The sequence below is a fragment of the Lemur catta genome, chromosome 4 (genome assembly GCF_020740605.2).
Source record: "Lemur catta isolate mLemCat1 chromosome 4, mLemCat1.pri, whole genome shotgun sequence".
NCBI lineage: Eukaryota > Metazoa > Chordata > Mammalia > Primates > Lemuridae > Lemur > Lemur catta.
This window is the reverse complement of record NC_059131.1, coordinates 28334993-28355328: the sequence shown is the minus strand read 5'-3', so window position 1 is coordinate 28355328 and position 20336 is coordinate 28334993. Positions and strand designations below refer to the sequence as shown.

Sequence of the window (20336 nt, the reverse complement as noted above, 5' to 3'; positions counted from 1 at the left end):
CTCCGTTTTATTCACTTTATGGTTATTGAGCAGTTGCGAGCGCTGGGCCTCCACTGAGCTTACTTCATGGAGCATTTCTGAGGCAACCAGGCCTCAAAGAGAATCTAATTAAGGAAAAAGGAAGTGGACAACGTGTGTTTTTGATTTTCCTTCTACAAAAAGGGCACAAGGGAAGAGCTAGGAGCCACACCCCCTCTTGCTTCCTCTTCCCAGTCCTGCTTTCTCAAAGGATCAGGCAGTTCAAACGTCGCTCCAGGGTCGCTGGAGTTTATCTTACCCTCAATTGACATTTTTACATTTACTGAGGCAAAGCCTGAATGGATAATCAGAAGCCAAGTCCTATAGCTATTTCCATTCGTTATGGTTTTTTCCAAACACTGGATGGCCACACAAGCCTGAGTGAGCCAGATCCACGCACTCCGAGTGAGACCGGCCCAGGCTCGGGGACTTTGCCCGCTTCCTCGCAGGGCGCGCAGCACGACCGATCCGCGGGGCGTGCGGCCCGGGCAGAGGTCAACCCACCTTCCAACTCGGCAAAGCCGAGCACCACGTCTGAGGCTCTCCCCTGCCTGTCTTTGACCTCCAGGGCTGTGATCGTGCAGCCCCAGGAGATGACGTCCACTCTCAGCTGGTCTGAATGCAGCTGGAACTTCTCCACCGTACCCGCCCCCGAGGGCAGCTCTCCAAACACGGCTCTCGTCACCGACGCCATCGCGAAGGCTTGGAGTGCGCGGTACTCCCGCTCTTCAAACTCCAGCCGCTTAGCTAGCAGGGACCCAAGTTTACTGGAGAAGGGGCGTGATTCGGCCAGACTCCTCCCTTTCCTTGCCTGGATTTAGGGAGGGGCCACTCCTGAAAAAAAATATCCTCCGGGGGCCTTATATAAATTATTACTTAGCCCGAGGGTAACAAGAAGGCAAACTTTCCTGCCCTGCCAGGCTTGCAGTTTTTCCCTTTTGCTCTCCCAGCTGCACTGCATGTTGGGAATGGTAGTCTTTGGGAGGTGAAATTGCATTTTGGGGCCTGTAGTCTTTCTAAATCCGAATCCTGAGTCTGCAATGTTCTATCCCCTTCTACCTTGGGTATCTATCCCTCTCTTGCTCTTGAAATCCAAAGTTCCACCTAAACTTATGTACCCCCATGATGAGCTGAAATAAAAAAAAAAAAAAAGAAAAGAAAAAAAAAAAAGAAATCCAAAGTTCCTTTAAGAAGGGGTTCAGGGAACAAATATTTACTGAGGCCCCTATAAATGCCAGGTACTGTACCTTTTGCACAAGTGGAAAGAAATCTTTAAGTATATACAGTTGGGAGAGGAAAGACACTGAGGTCATCAAATAATTGTTTGGCTTTAGTGTGTCTCAGAATTATCTGAGAACATTTGAAATACATTTGCCTAGGCCTACCCCCTGGAATTTCTGATTCTGGGAGTCTAGGGTGAGACTCAGGAATCTCCATTTTTCATATTCCCTAGGTTAGTCTCTCTCTCTTTTTTTTTTTTTTTTTTTTTTATTGTTTTTAGCTCCCTCCCTCCCCGCTGTTACCCCCAGGTTATTCTAATGTAGATTATTCAGGACCAGACTTAAAGAAATAGTGCTGTAAGATTGGATGACTAATATCAGATTTTTTTTTCCCGTAAATAGGCTCTGATGGCAGAGGACTAAGGTAAATCTGTTAAAGTCCTTAATAGGATTATGAGATAAAATACCGGCACCTATTCATTTCTTTGCTAAGTCTGGCAACTCTAGAGGAATACTGGGCCTAGGAAGGGGGAGAGCGCTGGGAGCCTACAGACAAGTTTTACTAAACCCATCTGCATAATTGTCCATGTTTCCTTGACACTGCTTTTGGCTTGGTTCCTGGGTACTTCAGCAAGTATCCAACTAGACCGTGGTGAGCACGGAAATGCATCTATGATTAGGAAATTAGGACAATTGAGATCATGTTCCTGAAATCAGATGCTAATAAAACATAATAATTGTCTCTCGGCCTTTTCTGTCTGTGTAGTTTGAAGGAGTATTTAATATTCTTGCCACAAAGCCTTAATTCTCCATCACGAAGCAGAGGAATTCTGATAGCAAAGGAAAAAAGAGAGCTTGCAACACAGGCTTCAGTGAAGCATAACATGCAATAACAAAAAGACCCAAACAAGTCAAATTATAGACAGTACCACACTCATATAATAACCGATAGGCACTCTTGCGTGCAGCTTCATCAAAAATTCTCATAAACTCTGCAAGTCTCATCAGCCCACTTAACGTTTGCAGCTGATTCATACACAAGCCCTTTCAGCAATGCTGTGTTAGCAAGGATGTCTTAGAATCACTTTTGTGAACTAAGAAGACTGCATTTTTTTTCTCAGCCTCCGGTTCTCAATGTTCTGCCAAGCTCACCCTGTTACAGAAAGAAATAAATGCATTTGAGTGGCCAATGCCAAGTGTCACTAGGGAAGGTCTTGTTGCTCAGCTTGGTAGAAAATGAAATATACCATGATGTTTCCCTAAGACATAAGGAGTACACTTCTTTTGCTTTGAAGCGTTTAACATATTGTCCCAAATAGGACTATCTTGTGCTTAAGTCATCAGTCAGGCACAAGTCTTGATTTTTCTTTCCTAAATATCCCATTTTCTTAATCCCACAGTAATACTCTAAAGCAATATTTGTGCATGAAAAAAAAGAAGCAGCAGCCTAAATCTAGGGGAAAATTATTGTAGGGAGGTCAGATGCAAGGTAATAATCTGGAAAACGAAGCACTGTCAAATTCTAGGAAATATATATATTTTATTTGGGGGGATAGGGCCTGAGGATGAGGTTATTGAATCCCTGATTCAATATTTTGACTTACCTGTTTTTGTAACTCAAGCTCACTATACTTAGTTTCAGATGAAAACTACCTGTATGGAAAGCCAGGATTACCTGGGAGAATCCATCAGGTTCACAAGTGGTAGAATTCTTCACCATTCAGTTTAACTCAATTTCATCAACAGTTTTGGAGCAGTTGCTAGGTACGGCCTTATGAGGGGTATGTGAGAAGCTATTTAGGAAGATGGATTAAATTTGGCTGTATGGCTTGTTGTTCATTTGTCAAATATTCAATGCGTATGTGCCAGGCACCGTGCTAAGTGCTGGTTATATATTAATAAGTAAAACATGGTCTTTGCCTTTAAGGAGTTATAGTCTAATGTGATATAATTTTCATCTTTGTTCTCCAAAAAAACCAGTAAAATCTTCAAAATTCATTATCAGCCAATGCTGGCTGAAACAAAGTGCTGGGGCTAATCTCAAGGTATTTATAAGTTCAGGGTTGCTCAAAGAAGACTAGCCGTATTGGGATTATCTTAGAATTCCCTAGCACAAGCAGTGACTGTCACATATTAGATGGTCAATAAATAATTGTTGGATGAGACTGGCTGCAATGGCTCATGCCTGTAATCCTAGCACTTTGGGAGGCTGAGGCAGGAGGATTTCTTGAGGCTAGGAGTTCGAGACTAGCCTGGGCAACATAATAAGACCCTGTCTCCTTTAAAAAAATAATTAGCCAGGTGTGGTGGCATGCACCTGTAGTCCTAGCTAGTCAAGAGGTTGAGGCAGGAAGATTGCTTGAGCCCAGGAGTTCGAGACTTCAGTGAGCTGTGATTGAGCCACTGCACTCCAGCCTGGGCAACAGAGTGAGATTCCGTCTCTAAAAAAATAATAATAATTCTTGGATGAATATGTGATATGTTTATATGTACAAACAATGTTGTAGTGGATAATTGGCTCTGGTATCAGAAGACCTGGGCTTAAGAGGCACTGGCATTTACTGGGTGGGTAATTTGTTTAACCACTCTGAACCTCAGTTTCCTCATCTAGAAATGGGAATAATGTCACATGATTGGCCTAACCAATTATTACTAATTGATTGCTAGTAAATATAAAGTGCTAAAAATTTACTGGGCACCTAATAAATACCCCTAGAAATCAGTCACTATTATCTGATACAGAAACTGAAAGTTAGAGAGGTTAAGTAACTTGTTCAAGGTCACAAGGTTAGTCAGTTAGGAAACCAAGATTTGATGCTGCGCAGCTTGACTGCACAGATAGGAGCACTTAACCACTTCCTTATACGTTGTCTGGTATTGTGGTCATCTGACAACACGGATTCCAAAGCACTCTGTATATTCTAACACATTACAGCAATGTAAAATGTAGGTAAAGAAGGGCCCAAGCAGAAGAGCTAGTCCTTAGCACCCACAGATCCTGGAAATGAGGCCCTTATCACCTCCAAGCATATTGTATATTCATTTGTTTATTTGTTATTATCTGTGTCCTGCCAAGAGAATGGACGCTCTAAGAGAGTGGGAACTTTCACTGCTGCATACCAGTACCCAGAGCAAATTAGTAGATCGCTAATAAATATTTGTTGAATGAATGACTTGATGCTTGAGAGGAAGTAAAGAATCCCTCAATCAGTAAAACCAATCTGGAGGACAAGTTGTCAATATCTGATAAAGTCAAATTGCACATAACCCGGCAATAGTCCATGGCCCGGCATTTCCTTTCCTTATAATATACTCCAAATGATCTTTTGCATGTGTGTGTAAGAATATTTATAGAAGTATTATGTGTGAGAATAAAAATTTAGAAGTGACTTAAGGTCCATCGGTTGGAAAATGGATAAATAAATGGTGGTATATCCATGCAATGGAACATGAGATAACAGGAAAATGAATGCGCTAAGACTCCACCCATCTTCAGATATGAATTTCATAGTTATAAAGTTAAGCAGGAAAAAAAGCATGCTCCGTCACCTGGGCTAGAGTGCTGTGGCGTCAGCCTAGCTTATAGCAACTTCAAACTCCTCAGCTCAAGCAATCCTCCTGCCTCAGCCTCCCAAGTAGCTGGGACTACAGTCACGTGCCACCACACCCAGCTAATTTTTTCTATTTTTAGTAAAGATGGGATCTTGCTCTTGCTCAGGCTGCTCTCGAACTCCTGATCTCAAGCAATGCTCCCACCTCAGCCTCCCAGAGTGCTAGGATTACAGGCATGAGCCACCGCACCCAGCCCATGTATATAATATTAAAACTTCCAAAACAACATAAGGTTTTACTTAGGGATAAAGATGTATGTACTAAAAATACAGGAAGCTGGGCGCGGTGGCTCACGCCTGTAATCCTAGCACTCTGGGTGGCTGAGGCGGGAGGATCGTTCAAGTGGAAATGGCTGAATGAGTTTACTGCAGCGACTCTGGGGCCATGGGAAAGGCCAGACAAACTCGGGCAATGAGTCTAGGTAGGCAGGAGGGCTCCAGCACACACCACGTGACCAAGCTCACAAGGCAACAGGCAGCGCCCCCCAAAGTCAAGGCAGGCACTGAGTCCGTAAGATGATTAGCAAACAGGTTGCCCCTGTTCTAGAGCAGAGGCCCTTTGCTCCCTAGTCTATTGGAATTTTCCACTAGGAGTGGTGTGGATTCTAGTCAGAAAAAGGTCAGAGCCCCACGAGCAAGTCTGGCCCTCCCTTGGGCAGGCTCAAGCAGGGAAAATGTAAGCCCCACTTCTACTCCTCTTCAAAAGGCTAACACTGAATTTAGGTCAGAGAATTGCAGCGGAATTGGCCATTTCTGCTGGGCTTAACCACATTCTACAAAGAAGTGTGCTTGTGCGAGGGCCAGGTGAAGTCAGGAGGTGACAAATGTGACAGGGCGCCTGTGCGGTGGTTTTTTTCTGACACCATTTCTGATATTAAATGTGTGTCATTTTCCCAATTCTGTGACACCACTTGAGTGTCCAATAATTTTATTAATTTCTGACACTATCTACCTGGAGTTAGGGTCACATCCCACAAGTTACAGGGCTCAGCAAGACCTCCCCCACTTCAGACACCAGCCACAAATGAGGTGCCCAGGCCACCCACACTTCTGCCAGGCTGACTACAAATTTGAGGGTTTCCATGACCTCCTTTCAGGTTTGATAATCACTACAATGACTCACAGAACTCAGGAAACACTTCGCTTATATTTACCGGTTTGTTATAAAGGACACAACTCAGGAACAGCCAAATGGAAAAGACGCAGAGGGAAAGGTATATGGGGTGGGGTGGCACAGAGCTGCTGTGCCCTGTCTCGCGTCCACCTTCCCAGCACGTCAATATGTTCACCAACCCAGAAGCTCAGGAACCCTCGGCGTTTAGGGGTTTTTATGAAGGTTTCATTACAAAGGAATGATTGATTAAATCACTGGCCATTGGTAATCAAATTCAATCTTTACCCCTTCCCACTCCTAGGTTGGAGAGTGGGGCTGACAGTTCTAATCCTCAAGTCGCTGGGCTGGTTTTCTGGCAACCAGCCCCCATCCTGAAGTTACCAACACCCCATCCCCATAAATCATTCATTAGTATCTAAAAGACATGCTTATAACTCAGGAGATTGCAAGGGGTTTAGGGCTCTGTGCCAGGAACCAGGGACAAGACCAAATACTTTTTATTATACCACAGCCCCCAACCAGACTGCAACCAGACTCCAGCCAGGCCTGCCCTCTGTCTTCAGGGGGTAACAATGTCAAGGAGGAGGAGGGAGGAACAGACCAGTGGTTCTCAAACTTTGATGCACATTAGAATATTCTGGGAAGCTTATGAAAAATATGGATTCCTGGGTCTGACTCCATGACTCTTAGAAGTGTCAAAAGACAAAATTACAACAAATTCAGTTTTAAAATCGTAACTGGCTTTTAGTTGCGATTCTAGAATTTGGCGACAAACCATTCTGTAAAATAGAATGAGTGTTTTGATGAGCTGAGCAGAGGAGTTCGGCTTTATAGACAGAAAAGGGCTGAGGGAAGCAGAAACAGAGAACGAAAAGAGGATTGGTGGTTTCAAATTTACTTTCCTCATAAAGGTTAAAGCGGAGGGGACTTCTTGTCAGCTAAAACTTGCCTGTTTGGGGATTTGGCTGTTATCTCTCTCTCTCTCTCTCTCTTCTGATTTCTGGGAAGGTCAGATAAACAACTTAGTTTTGGCGTGGTGCTGTGCAACTTCAGCACGAGTGATTCCATTTTGGTTTGGTCTTTGGGCCTGGTGCAGGATCTTCGTCCAAACCAATGGCCTCCTTTAAATTTTATTTAACAGCAGTAAGTCTGGGGAGGGACCTGGGCATCTATTTTTAATAAACTTCCTAAGTGATTTCCACTCTCACTGAAGTTTGAAACCCAAGGAGTAAGCATTTTCTTAAGTCCACCCCCAACACTGCTCTGTCCCAGAAGCCTATGCAATCATGCTCTGAAGGAAGAGCCCCAAATCTGACACAGGCTGTGACTGTCCCCCCAAGGACAAGGACAAAGGATGACTGAGTACAGAGGACCCTTTGGTGAAGCACACCTTTAGGATCCTAGAGATTCTGCCTCAGGTTGGAATCAGACTCTCAGGAAAAGGAATCAGAATTCACATTGGTCAGCGTCTGCTGCATGTCAGGCGATGTGCATGCTACCCATTTTTATCCGTGAAGGAGATGTAATCATTGCCACTTCACAGCTGAAAAATTCGAGACTCAGAGAAGACCGGGGCCAACGAGGCACGGCTGGTATTCAAGCTCAGCCCGGCTTGGCTCCAATATGTACCCCAAAATAGCAAGTGATGAGCAGGGAACGTGTCGAGCTGGTGTGACCTGGCTGTGAGCTAGACCCGCTGCAGCCACGGTGCAGTGCTGTTCATTCCGTAATCACTGCGATGGGATCGGCTTCGCTCACAGACGCTACTTACCGAAGCAGCTACTTTCTCAAAGCCTCCCGGAGAAATCACCAGTCCTGCATGTTTCCCTGACTTCTATTAAAGTGTGCTGATCTCAGATCCCTGAGGTAGAGCCTGGCCAAAGGTTCTGGAAAATGCTGGGACCTACGCATCTAATGTTGAACCTAGCTTGGTTGATCCCAGTTGGACCCTATGCTGACATAGTGAGTGCGCCCGGATGGTTCTGTGGTTCTAAGTCCTGTTGGCAAGGCCAGGCAGGCCTGGCAGGACAGCAGCCCTTCTGCTCAGGGCTGGGACAGAGGGAGACAGGCTGAAATTGGAAAGGTGTCACCCAAGGCTTTTTGAGTCAGTTGAGGTCAAATCCAATGGGAACAGTGGGGAAATAAATGGAAGGAATATAAAAACCAGCAGCCAGAACTCCGAGTGGGTCAGAGTGAAGTGGAATGGGCCATGGGAAGCAGTTCAGGGTGAGTCATTGAGGGGACAGCTCGGCCAACACACCAGCAGCATGTCACGGGGCAAGCACAGGAGCTGAGAGGAAATACGTGCACCCGGCTGGACTGTGTTCTATTGCCATGAGCTTCTTTGTCCATCCTCAGTGGATACAAATGGAGTTGGCAGTATGAAATGACACTGATTAAAGGGACAGGACAGGAATTTAGTGGTGATGCCAGGAGAAACCGGCCAAATGATCACCAGAGTGTGAATTCGCCTGAGTCCAAGGTCTGGTCCTCAGGCTTTCAGGCAAGAAGCTGTCTTGTCAGCGCCCCAGGATTCATCCTGCTTATGAAGATGAACACCAGCCACACTCTGTTTATTTTTTTATTTTTATTTTTATCTTTTTTGAGACAGAGTCTCCCTCTGTCGCCTGGGCTAGAGTGCTGTGGCGTCAGCTTAGCTCACAGCAACCTCAAACTCCTGGGCTCAAGCGACCCTCCTGCCTCAGCCTCCCAAGTAGCTGGGACTACAGGCATGTGCCACCATGCCCGGCTAATTTTTTCTATATATTTTTATTTGTCCAGCTAATTTCTTTCTGTTTTTAGTAGAGATGGGGTCTCGCTCTTGCTCAGGCTGGTCTCGAACTCCTGACCTCGAGCGATCCTCCCACTTCAAGCCTCCCAGAGTGCTAGGATTACAGGCGTGAGCCACCGTGCCCAGCCCAGCCACACTCTTAAGAGACTGATATAGAAAATAAATGCCTAGTCTGTGTCTTTAAAAGGGGTTATCCTCTTGCAGGTCCTGGAATGTTGTTATCTCCTTTTTCTAGTGTTGAAGGGCTGGTGATGATGAATTAGTAATCGAGGGCCATTTGGTGAGCATGGGTTGGAGCAAAGAGCTAGCAGAACCAGGCCCAAGGAACTATACATGCTTCACCAGCAGGGGTTCCTCCCTGGTGACCGGATGGATGACATCCCCCGCATTCCATGTCTTCCCTGGACAGTGCTGGACATAACCAGCCAAAGTTTCTATCTTCAGTTCTTCTTTTTCTGTGATTCTGTATCAGAGTCGCATAATATAACTTGTGCTACAACTTTGTTTTGCAGATAAGTGGATTTTCCTATTATTTTGTCCACAGCTGATCTGTTCTTCTCTTGAGCACTCACTCACTTGGTGTGGGTGGAGGTGGTGGTGCTGATGGTGGTGGTAGGTGGTGGTAGGAACTATCTAAATCTCCAGTCTGGTTTAAAGGATGATAATGCTGATAACTGAAATGATTCATTTAGATATGTTCAGTTTCCCTAGGATAAATATATTACAACTCTCAGATTACTCCCCCCGCTTCCTGCTGCTTCTCCTAACATGGTGAGCAGGTGTATGTGAAGGGATGTTTGTCACAGCATGAAGAGCCAGGGTCCTTGGCTGGGTCCCCTGCCTGGGTCCTTTGCCTTCTCTGTGTCCTTGTCCACCTGTTCCCTATGGGCTCTGCTGGCTTCTGAAGTTGCAGCCTGCAGCAGTTAGCACACGGTCCTTAACAGCCGTGGCAATGCTTCTTGGTAACATTGGCCCCTTAACCTTACAGACTTGACTTTCTCTCAGCTCTGACTATGTACCCTGAGCCTCTGCTTTGTCCTCCATTGGTCTCCTGCCCTGGGGGTGCACCACAGCCTACGCAGTGGGGTCTTCACTTTGTTAAAACCCTTATCCTCTTTCATTAATTATACTGCGATAGGCCTGGGTGCGGTGGCTCATGCCTGTAATCCTGGCACTCTGGCCGAGGCAGGAGGACCCCTTGAGCTCAGGAGTTCGGAGATCAGCCTGAGTAAGAGTGAGACCCTGTCTCTACTAAAAAACAGAAAAGATTAGCAGGGTGCAATGGCGTATACCTGTAGTCCCAGCTACTCGGGAGGCTGAAGCAGGAGGATCACTTGAGCCCAGGAGTTTGAGGTTGCTGTGAGCTAGGCTGGGCTCTAGCCACACTCTAGCCTGGGCAAAAGATAGAGATTCTGTCTCTAATAATAATAATAATAATGATGATTATACTGCAATAGTCTCTGAATAGCCTCTTTACCAATGGCCTCCTCCAATCTCTTTTTCTCGTAGCTGCAGAGCATCTTTCTAGAATACCCATATGATCATAAAGCACTCTAAGACTTCCAGTTTTCTACAGGATAAACTTGCAACTACTCAGTCTAACATATAAGACTTTAAACAATTTGGCCTCAATTTCCTTTCCAGCCCCATCTGTATTTCTCCAGCACCATCTGTATTTCTCCAGCACACCCATCTAACATGTCGTGCTCTTTCTTTTCTTTTCTTTTCTTTTTTTTTTTTTTTGAGACAGAGTCTCACTCTGTTGTCCGGGCTAGGGTGCCGTGGCGTCAGCCTAGCTCACAGCAACTTCAACCTCCTGGGCTCAAGCGATCCTTCTGCCTCAGCCTCCCGAGTAGCTGGGACCACAGGCAGGTGCCACCATGCCCGGCTAATTTTTTCTATATATATTTTTAGTTGTCCATATAATTTCTTTCTATTTTAGTAGAGGCAGGGTCTCGCTCTTGCTCAGGCTGGTCTCGAACTCCTGAGCTCAAACGATCCACCCACCCACCTCGGCCTCCCAGAGGGCTAGGATTACAGGCGTGAGCCACCACCGCGCCCAGTCTGTCGTGCTCTTTCTTGTTTGTGAGTTCATGTGCTAGTTTTCCTGCTTGGAATTTTCTTTTCTTCTTATTCTTCAAGGTCTAAATCAAATGCTTCTCTGTGAAACAATGTTTTCTTTTTCTTCCTCTTTGCATCTGTCTCTAGTATGGCATTTACTATAAGTAAGCCAAAATATTATAAATTAAACTTAAAAGTTTAAGAAAAATGTGTTTCTTCAATAAATAATTGTGTAATAATTATATAATAATTTAAAACCCAATTAACTATAAATGGTCTTTTCTGTGCACAAGAAGCAGCCCCTGGACTTTAAAATAAACCCACTTTGACACTGACATGATTAAATAATTTTAAAATATGAAAGTCTAACAATTGGCTTATTAGAGTGCTTTTGGTTGTAAATAACAGGATACCTGTTTCAAGAACAAGTAACAACAGTATGTTAGCAAAAAAGAGTTTTATTTTTTTTACATAATGAAAAGTCCAGAGCTGAGCAGTCCAGCACTAGTACAGCTGGGAAGAGATATACACACAGACCAAGGCTCTGTCAGTCTTTCTGGTCTGCCTCTCTTAGCTTATGGGCTTTTCTCCGCATGCTTGTCACTCATGTCACCACCTAGCTATTGCATCTCCAGGCCTCGTGTCTGCTTTCTAAGCAGGAAGAAGGGGGAAGCTATAGGGACAAAAGGATCCTGCCAGTTATATCTATCTCTTTTCATCTGGAAAGGGATACTTTATAATTTATTGGCCAGAACTGAATTATATGGCCACCCCAGCAGCAAAAAAGGAAAATCAAGTATTTTGCTTTCCAGCCTCTACAGTTTAAAAAGGCAAGAAAATAGGACATTGTGAAGGGCTGGGGTTGCCAGACCCCAATGTCTATCACAGGGCTGTATTGAGTTAGATTACTCATTAGATAAATAATGGAGGACACTGATGGGAGGTGAGGAGAGAGAATGGTGGAATGCAGGATATTTTGAATCAAAAACCTCAAATCTTGCTGGGCGCAATGACTCATATCTGTAATCCTAGCACTTTGGGAGGCCTAGGTGGGAGGATTGCTTGAGGCCAGGAGTTTGAGACCAGCCTGAGCAAGAGCAAGACCCCGACTTTCCAAAAAATACAAAAATTATCCAGGCATGGGTGGCACACACCTGTTGTGCCAGCTACTCGGGAGGCTGAGGCAGAAAGATTGCTTGAGCCCAGGTGTTTGAGGTTGCAGTGAGCTATGATGACACCATTGCACTCTAGCCTGGGTGACAGAGTAAGAGACACCCAGTCTCAAAAATAAAACACAATAAAGTAAAAAAACCTAATTTTCTGCTGGAAAGTCAGTAGAAAACACTATAAAAATGGGCTTTCAGCTAGGCACAAAATTAAATGTCATGAAAAGCAATTCATTTGCTGTAGTAGAATTGTGAAGGAACTGATTCTATATTGTACTCAGTGAAAGCAGCAATTCTTTTCTTTTCATTTTTTTTCTTGAGACAGGGTCTCATTCTGTCACCCAGGCTGGAGTGCGGTGGTGTGATCATAGCGAGTGATCCTCCTGCTTCAGCCTCCCAAGTAGCAGGGACTACAGGTGCACAACTACAGCCAGCTAATTTTAAAATTTTTTGTAGAGACAAGGTCTTGCTATATTGCCCAGACTGGCCTTGAACTCCTGGCCTCAAGTGATTCTCCCCTGCCTCCCAAAGTGCTGGGACTACGGGAGTGATCCACCATGTCCAGCTTGAAAGCAGAATTTCCAAACAACTTATCCCTTTCCTCATTTGTCCTAAATAATCATGCCATTTTCTAAATTTTGGCTGCCTTATATAGTTCAGCCTTTCTTTTAGGTAAATCAGATTTTTCAAGGTATAAAGTAAATATAAAGCTATAAAACTCAAAACCAAATTCAAGATCTTGATTAGAGGGGACGACTTTAATTAAAAACAAAACCAAAAGTCACCCAAGGCCTGAAGTGGCCAAACAGGCTGCTAATTGGCAGTGTTACTGGAGCTGGGGAACTCTTCTCTCCTTGTATCTGTACAGCTTCTGTCCATTTTAAGTATTATTTGTAAGAGATAATGAAATGAAAATGAGCAAATCGGCCTAAGGCTCTGAGTAACTGCTTTCATTCTTGTTGCAAAATTCCCTCTAACTGTCACATCCTGCTCCACTTCTACCTGTTGTTGTGTAAGATAAGAGAGAAAACAGGAAATGAGGCTTATTTAGCACAAGCAAACTATAACCAAGGGGTTCCAGGGCCAAGTCTTTCTGGTCCAAAATTTGAGAAGCTGTGGAGAAAAACAGAAAATTTGTACCACATAACACTCACGAAGAAACAGTGCCCAAACAGAAGGGAGGGAGCATCACAGTGAGCTGGCTTTTGATATTGGCTTACATACTGCTGAAAATAGAGATCTTACCTCTGAAGACTGCAGATTTGAATTTTGTTCATTTGATTTCAATCATGATCAAACTACCAGGTTTCTTTTCCTCTCAGCTATTTTTTTTCTTTTGCCTTTAACTACCATCACCGTGGCAGAAAGATATTTTGTACCAGTTTGTCATTAAAAATGACTGACTATATGGTTAGCTTTATTCTTATTTTTATCTTAGTTTTTGTGATTTAAATAAATCAATTACTAAGTGGATGGTTTAATAATCCATAATTTCATCTCCGAAGAAAAGATAAGCCCCTATCATTAAAACTTTTTCCAATTTAGAAAGTTTATAAATAAGAAACTCATATTTCTAGGCTGGGCGCCGTGGCTCACGCCTGTAATCCTAAGCACTTGGGAGGCCGAGGTGGGCGGATCGTTTGAGCTCAAGAGTTCCAAGCTCAGCCTGAGCAAGAGTGAGACCCCGTCTCCACTAAAAAAATAGAAAGAAATTAGCCAGACAACTAAAAATATATAGAAAAAAATTAGCCAGGCATAGTGGTGCATGCCTGTAGTCCCAGCTACATGCAGAAAAGGGATAATAAAATAATAAATAGAAAATTAAGATAATAAAATAATAAAATAATCATTCAAGTTCCAAATCTTGCTTAAGAAATAGCCAGGTGCAATAGCTTATGCCTGTAATCCCAGCACTTTGGGAGGCCGAGGTAGGAGGGTTGGTTGAGGCCAAGAGTTCAAGACTAGCCTGGGCGACATAGTAAGACTCCCATCTCTACAAAAAATAAAAAAATTAGCCAAGTGTGGTGGCACATACCTGTAGCTAATTGGGAAGCTGAGGCGTGAGGATCATTTGAGCCCAGAAGTTTGAAGTTGCAATGAGCTATGATCACACTACTGCATGCTAGCTTGGGAAACAGAGCAAGACACTGTCCCTAAAACAAAACAAAACATTACAAATACAATTGGCACTTTTCTGTATCTTTCCCCTAGTGCATCCCTACCTTTCTCCGTAAAAGAACCAAATTCATGCCTTTGGTTTGTGCTTATTCTCAGACACACCTTTATAATTGTGACACATATCCATGTAACCCCTAAACAAAACCAGGTGTATCTGCATAGTTTAAACTTTCCAAGGAGAAGGAAGCACTTCAATTCCTGACTAAAGCTTTGCTTTTTGGAAGGCTAAACAGCTGAATGCTATTTTAGTATCATTTCTGGCATCTGGTTCAGGGTTCAAGGTCATGTGGTTGCACGATCAAGGTCAATGATCATGTGATCGAGTAGACAAATCATAGTTGTTCAGTGTCACAAATATCAGTTACACGAATAAGACATGTTATTTGGATTTATTTATTTATTTATTTATTTTTTGAGGCAGAATCCTGCTCTGTCACCCTGGCTAGAGTGCCGTGCCATCAGCCTAGTTTACAGCAACCTCAAAATCCCGGGCTCGAGCAATCTTTCTGCCTCAGCCTCCCAAATAACTGAGACTACAGGCATGCGCCACCATGCCCAGCTAATTTCTATTTTTTTTTTTTTTTTTTTAGTAGAGACGGGGGTCTCGCTCTTGCCCAGGCTGGTCTCGAACTCCTGAGCTCAATCAATCCTCCTGCCTCGGCCTCCCAGAGTACTAGGATTACAGGCATGAGACACCGCGCCAGGTCCTGGATTTATTTTTAATACCTGGAAAGTAATTTTCAAATATAAATGAGCATTTTAGACATAACTTGGAATGGAAATCTCTTTGTATGCCTTTGTATGTTGAAATTCTATCAATAGGTTGAAGTACAAATGTGTTTTTTGTTGTTTTTTTTTGAGACAGAGTCTTGCTCTGTCACCCCAGGTGGAGTGCAGTGGCCTCATGATAGCTCACTGCAACCTCAAACTCCCAGGCTCAAGCAATCCTTCTGCCTCAGCCTCCTGAGTAGTTAGGACTACAGGCACATGCTACCACACCCGGCTACTTTTTCTATTTTTAGTAGCGATGGGGTCTTGCTCTTACTCAGGCTGGTCTCCAATTCTTGAGCTCAAGCGATCCTCCCTCCTCAGCCTCCCGGAGTGCTAGGATTATAGGTGTGAGCCACAGTGCCCAATACAAATGTGTATTTTTTATTGCAAGAGGAATATGCTGTGATAATTTGCTATTTTGAAAACTGTTAATTTATGTACAAAATTATTAAAAACTTTTTAATAGTTAAATAAATAAGGAAGTAGAGAGACAATTAATGCAGATATTAAAAGTGCATTAACTGACAATTTTAGGAAGATGGCAAATTTTCACTGACTCAATAACTCCTTATCAGAATAATACAAGTTAGAATAACAGGGATTAGATTATATTATGATTTTAATCATTATATAATTGTTTGTATACTAGTATAGAAAACAAATAATCTTTAAGAACTCTTTAATTTGTAGTTTTAAAATTCCATTTAAATCATGAATTATTCAAGAAGAAGTGCCATTTCAGAATTATTTTATTTCTATGAGGAGAAATTTAAAATGGAATGTAAATTTTGCCATCTCAAAATTTTGCCAAGAAAAAAACTCCAAAATCATGTGCAACATCTATAGTAAGTCAGTTTTTGATTCAAATGTAATAAAAAGATAAGGAATACAAAGAAAAGAAAAAAGTAGTAGAGAAAAATGAGATAACCCCCAAATATCTTGTACCTCTACTGACCTCAGGTCCAAGTGAGTGTCTTTTTGGTACCACACACGGACAGATTAGTGACTACAAGAGCAAAACAGCATCTAACAGTGCTAAAGAAATAGCTGTTCATGTTTTATGACATAATTATTACTGAAATTAATAATAAAATAGCAATCAATATTTTAAATATAATTTCAGGTTTATTCTTGTATCTCAGAAGCCATTCTTTGATGTTGGTACTCATCTTTGTCCTCAACTAAATATTGGTTTTAATTTATTGACCTTTTGCCAAAATGTATATTTGGTGCACTTCTATTAGTACTACACTCTTTAAATAGTCTTCTTTGGCTGGGCGCAGTGGCTCATGCCTGTAATCCCAGCACTCTGGGAGACTGAGGCACGAGGATTGCTTGAGCTCAAGAGTTGGAGACCAGCCTGAGCAAGAGCAAGACACCGTCTCTACCAAAAATAGAAAAAATTAGCCAGGCGTGGTGACAAATGCCTATATTGCCTGCTACTCTGGTGGCTGAGGCAGGAGGATCTCTTGAGCCCAGGAGTTTGGGGTTGCTGTGAGCTAGGCTGAAGCCACTGCATCTTACCCCAGGCAACAGAGAGGGACTCTGTCTCAAAAGGTAAATAAATAAATAGGCTTCCTCAACCTCATTTTTGTTCAACGTTATATGTGTGAGATGTTCCATGTAATTCAAGTTATTCAATTTTACTAGTGCTGTGTAGATTAGTATGAACTATATCTATAATTCATTTATTCCTCCTCCCATTGATGGAAATTGAGTTTGTTTTCAAATATGTGCAATTACAAAGTTGCTATGTACATGGTGCACATACCGTCTGGTGAGTGCTTATGTAATATTTGTACTTAGGAGTGGAAGTGACATGCTTTTTTTTTTTTTTGAGACAGAATCTACCTCTGTCGCCTAGGCTGGAGTACATGATCATAGCTCATTGCAGCCTCAAACTCCTGGCCTCAAGTGATCCTCCTGCCTCAGCCTTCCAAAGTACTGGAATTACAGGAATGAGCCACCATGCTCAGGAAGATGCTATTTTATTTAAAGATGATCTTTTTTTTTTTTCTTTTTTTGAGACAAACTCTCACTCTGTTGCCCGGGCTAGAGTGCTGTGGCGTCAGCCTAGCTCACAGCAACCTCAAACTCCTGGGCTCAAGCAATCCTCCTGCCTCAGCCTCCCAAGTAGCTGGACCTACAGGTGTGCACCATGCCCAGCTATTTTTTCTATTTCATTAGAGACGGGGTCTCGCTCCTGCTCAGGCTGGTCTCAAACTCCTGAGCTCAAGCAATCCTCCCGCCTCAGCCTCCCAGAGTGCTAGGATTACAGGCGTGAGCCACCGCGCCTCGCCTCAACATTTGCATTTTCTTTTTCTACAAACAGATTCTTTAGATTGCCTAAAGGCTGGCCCCTCCACTGGGGGCTACACCTCTTTATTTTGGTATGATGGACCCAAGTTTTCACTTCTAACAATTTTAATGAGGTGTGAGTTGTTAGAGGCACTTCATAGAGTCCCTTTCACTTCTCTGCTTCCAACTGGGGCAGGGACCGCTGCTACAAAGGAGGGTCTATAATATTATCACTCTTGTGAAACATCCAGAGCTCCGTGGAGTGTGCTCCTGAGTCCTGTTGGCAATGGGCTGTCTGCTGACATCCTTGCGGTAGGAGGAGGAGCTGCTGAGCTGTCTCTGTAGCTATCTGTCCACGGCCTCCATCACCAGCATGTTATTCTCCATTTGCTTGGCCTCTTTCCCTGGACTGTGGATGCCCATCCTCCCGTCCTCCAAGGCCTGTTCCTGTAGGCATGTAGGAGCTCAGCAAAGGCCCCGCTGGCTCCTGGTAGGAGCCCATCTCAGAGTGAGTTTCTCCAGAAGGATTCCAGTAAACTTAGATGCTCCTTTCTTTCTTCCAGGTAGGACAATCCTCTACCCAGCCTGAAAAGGTATTTACCAATACAAGTCTAAGCATCTGAGTGAAACCGCCAATCATCGAAAGGGTGGCCCCCCCACATGTTGGGCTCCCTGTGTAGCAGGTCACCTTTCTCTCCTTGGACCATCCCAAGTACATAAACAGTTAATTGTAAATGGGGTCTTCTCAAATGAGGCCCACCAAATCCATCAAAGCTTCACGCTCCCAGTGTGTGTATTCATGTAGGTGCCTCATAAGAGGCTGAACCAAAGCTTTGGGTAGGAGATGAGTCTGTGCGAACTGTGTCTCCATTTAGCTGTGCCATCCCAAATGTCAGAGCCCCAGTCTTTAGTTTTTAAGGGGGTCTAAATCTAGCCGGGTTATCAAGGTCCCGAGGAACAGATCAGCGTCAGTGGCCTGCTTAGCAGCTCTGCCAGTGGCATGCCTCTCAGCATCTCTACTGAGACACTAAGGCTCATTCCTTGTTTTTCTCCATACCACGGTTTTACCATCAGTCCGAAGTCTGGGATCCAGACGTCATTCCTAGTAACCCCAGATAAGCTAATACAAGTTTACAAATCTATCTGATTGCAGGTTCTGTGAGTCCCCTGCTAAGCTTCTATCAAACAGAGCGGGAGAGCCCTTTTAAGCCCACGAGGCAGCACAGTCTCAGGATCCTTCCATTTAAATATAACTGAGTATTCTTCAAGTTCCTCAGCCGCTTGCTTATGTTGTCTCACTGCTGCCTGGCCCCTCCCCTACTGCTCCCTGTCTGGCCGGGAGAGGCTGGTGCCAGGGCTGGGGCTGTAGCTGGGGGAAGGGGCCCCTCACCGGTCTGCTTCTGTCTACACAAGTTGGCCCCAGTTGAATCCGAACTGTCAATTTTTCCCAGGGCTCCTATGGGGATATTTGGAGGCAGGGGGCTCCGGCCCCCTCCTTCACTGTTTGAGTCTCAGAGTTAAAAAAAACATTTTCTCTCCTGGGGGCTTCTTGCTACATGGAGGCTTTTGCAACTTTTGGGCAATGTTCCTTTTAAGGTCCTTCTTCTTTACAAAAAGTCAGTCTGAGGTGGCTTTTTCACTCATTCCTTTTGACTCTCTCAAAGGACCCTGCTGGTTGTTCTTGCACATTCAAGCTCCCTGTCTGATGTTGCCACAAACTGCCTGTCCCAGCTATGAGTTCCCTCTGGCCCAAATTGCGTTTGCTGTTGGGAAAGAGCCTTCTGAACTCTGAGCCATAATTTGCTGGGTGTGGGATTGAAGAGTTAGTTCAGGCGGCGCCCTCCCAGCCCATTCCCATAGTTCCAAGATGGCAGCAGCAGCAGGCATTCCTTCCTCCTTGCTGCGTGAGTGCCACTGAATGGCAGGTCATGTGCACCGGTCCTTCCTCTTGCCAGGTCCACCCCTGAGCTGTGGCCCCACCCTTTGCCTTGTCCTGGCCAGCTGTGGGGGTTCTGGCAGGGGCAGGAGGACCTGATTTATCAAAAATCATACAAACACAGATCATTTTGTATACCATAAACAATGAGTTTATCTCAAGCAGAGAGCTTTTTAACTCTATAGTGGCAGGTCAACCATTTGAGCTCTGAATTTTAAAAGAAGCAACAGCCCAGAATAAACCACAGACCATCAACCACCACTTTTCCTCACACTCCAGACCAGTGGTATCACAATAATCTTTAGACGTAGGTACAAAAACTCATTAGATAAAAACTCACAAATAATCAAACACAAACAATAGGAAATTCCCAACACAATCTAAAATGCCAAGGCCTGTCAATCAAATGGGAATTTTCATTTAACAGCCACTTGTCCTCCCACTCCAGCTCGTACATTGGATTATAATAACCTATTCACTTCACACATAGGTTAGTAGCTATAAGTTAACCATTCAGCCAAAGTTTTCCCCAAGGGACTTTGAGATGAAGCTTTTCTATAATGCAATAAAACTTTACAAACAAACACAGACAATATAGGAAATCCCCAACACAAAATGCCACAGCAGAACTAATGGGAACCACAAAACAAGAACCAAATTCTCTCAGATAAAAGAACCCACATCTCCCAATCCCTCCTGGTTCCCTGGATACTACAAATGAGCTCAATCCAAACCAGGTTTCCTAGTTCCATCTGACCTCAAATTGGCACCTCAAAACAAATTCAATAGGGAAGTCTGAACACCCCCCTACCAATATGGGTGGAAACAGGGTCTCAGTGTCCTGGGGAACTTTACTTACAAATGGCCATGGCTGATGCGAAGTTTCCCAAATATGTTTCCTTCTCCTCACTTAGTTCAGATTGTGGGGAGCTGTGTCTACTTTGGGAATACAAGAGATGAGCGTTCCCTGGAGCTAAAACAGGCTCCGCAGCTGCTGAGGCCGTCCCTTGCTCTCTCACTCCGAGAAGAAGTTGCTCCTACCTACGAAGACCCACAGCTTTGACCCAGGGCTGCTCCCTGACTCTTCCAGCAGTTGTGGGGTGCCACTCCATGGGGCACTGATGGTCCTACCCAGGGATGCCAAATTCTGTTACCAAAGTTTGGCAAGGCTG

The 20336-nt window shown here is 44.0% G+C and overlaps 1 protein-coding gene across 1 annotated transcript in view; it reads right to left on the bottom strand.

Annotated features, from left to right (window-relative positions):
• The window catches only part of GALM (galactose mutarotase), a 58616-nt gene extending 57648 nt beyond the window's left edge, over window positions 1-968 (bottom strand). The window contains exon 1 of the mRNA XM_045549432.1: window positions 523-968. Coding sequence (XP_045405388.1) covers window positions 523-712 — 190 coding nt within the window. The 5' untranslated portion in view covers window positions 713-968. The remainder of the gene's footprint in view (window positions 1-522) is intronic.
• Between the last annotated feature and the right edge of the window lie 19368 nt (window positions 969-20336).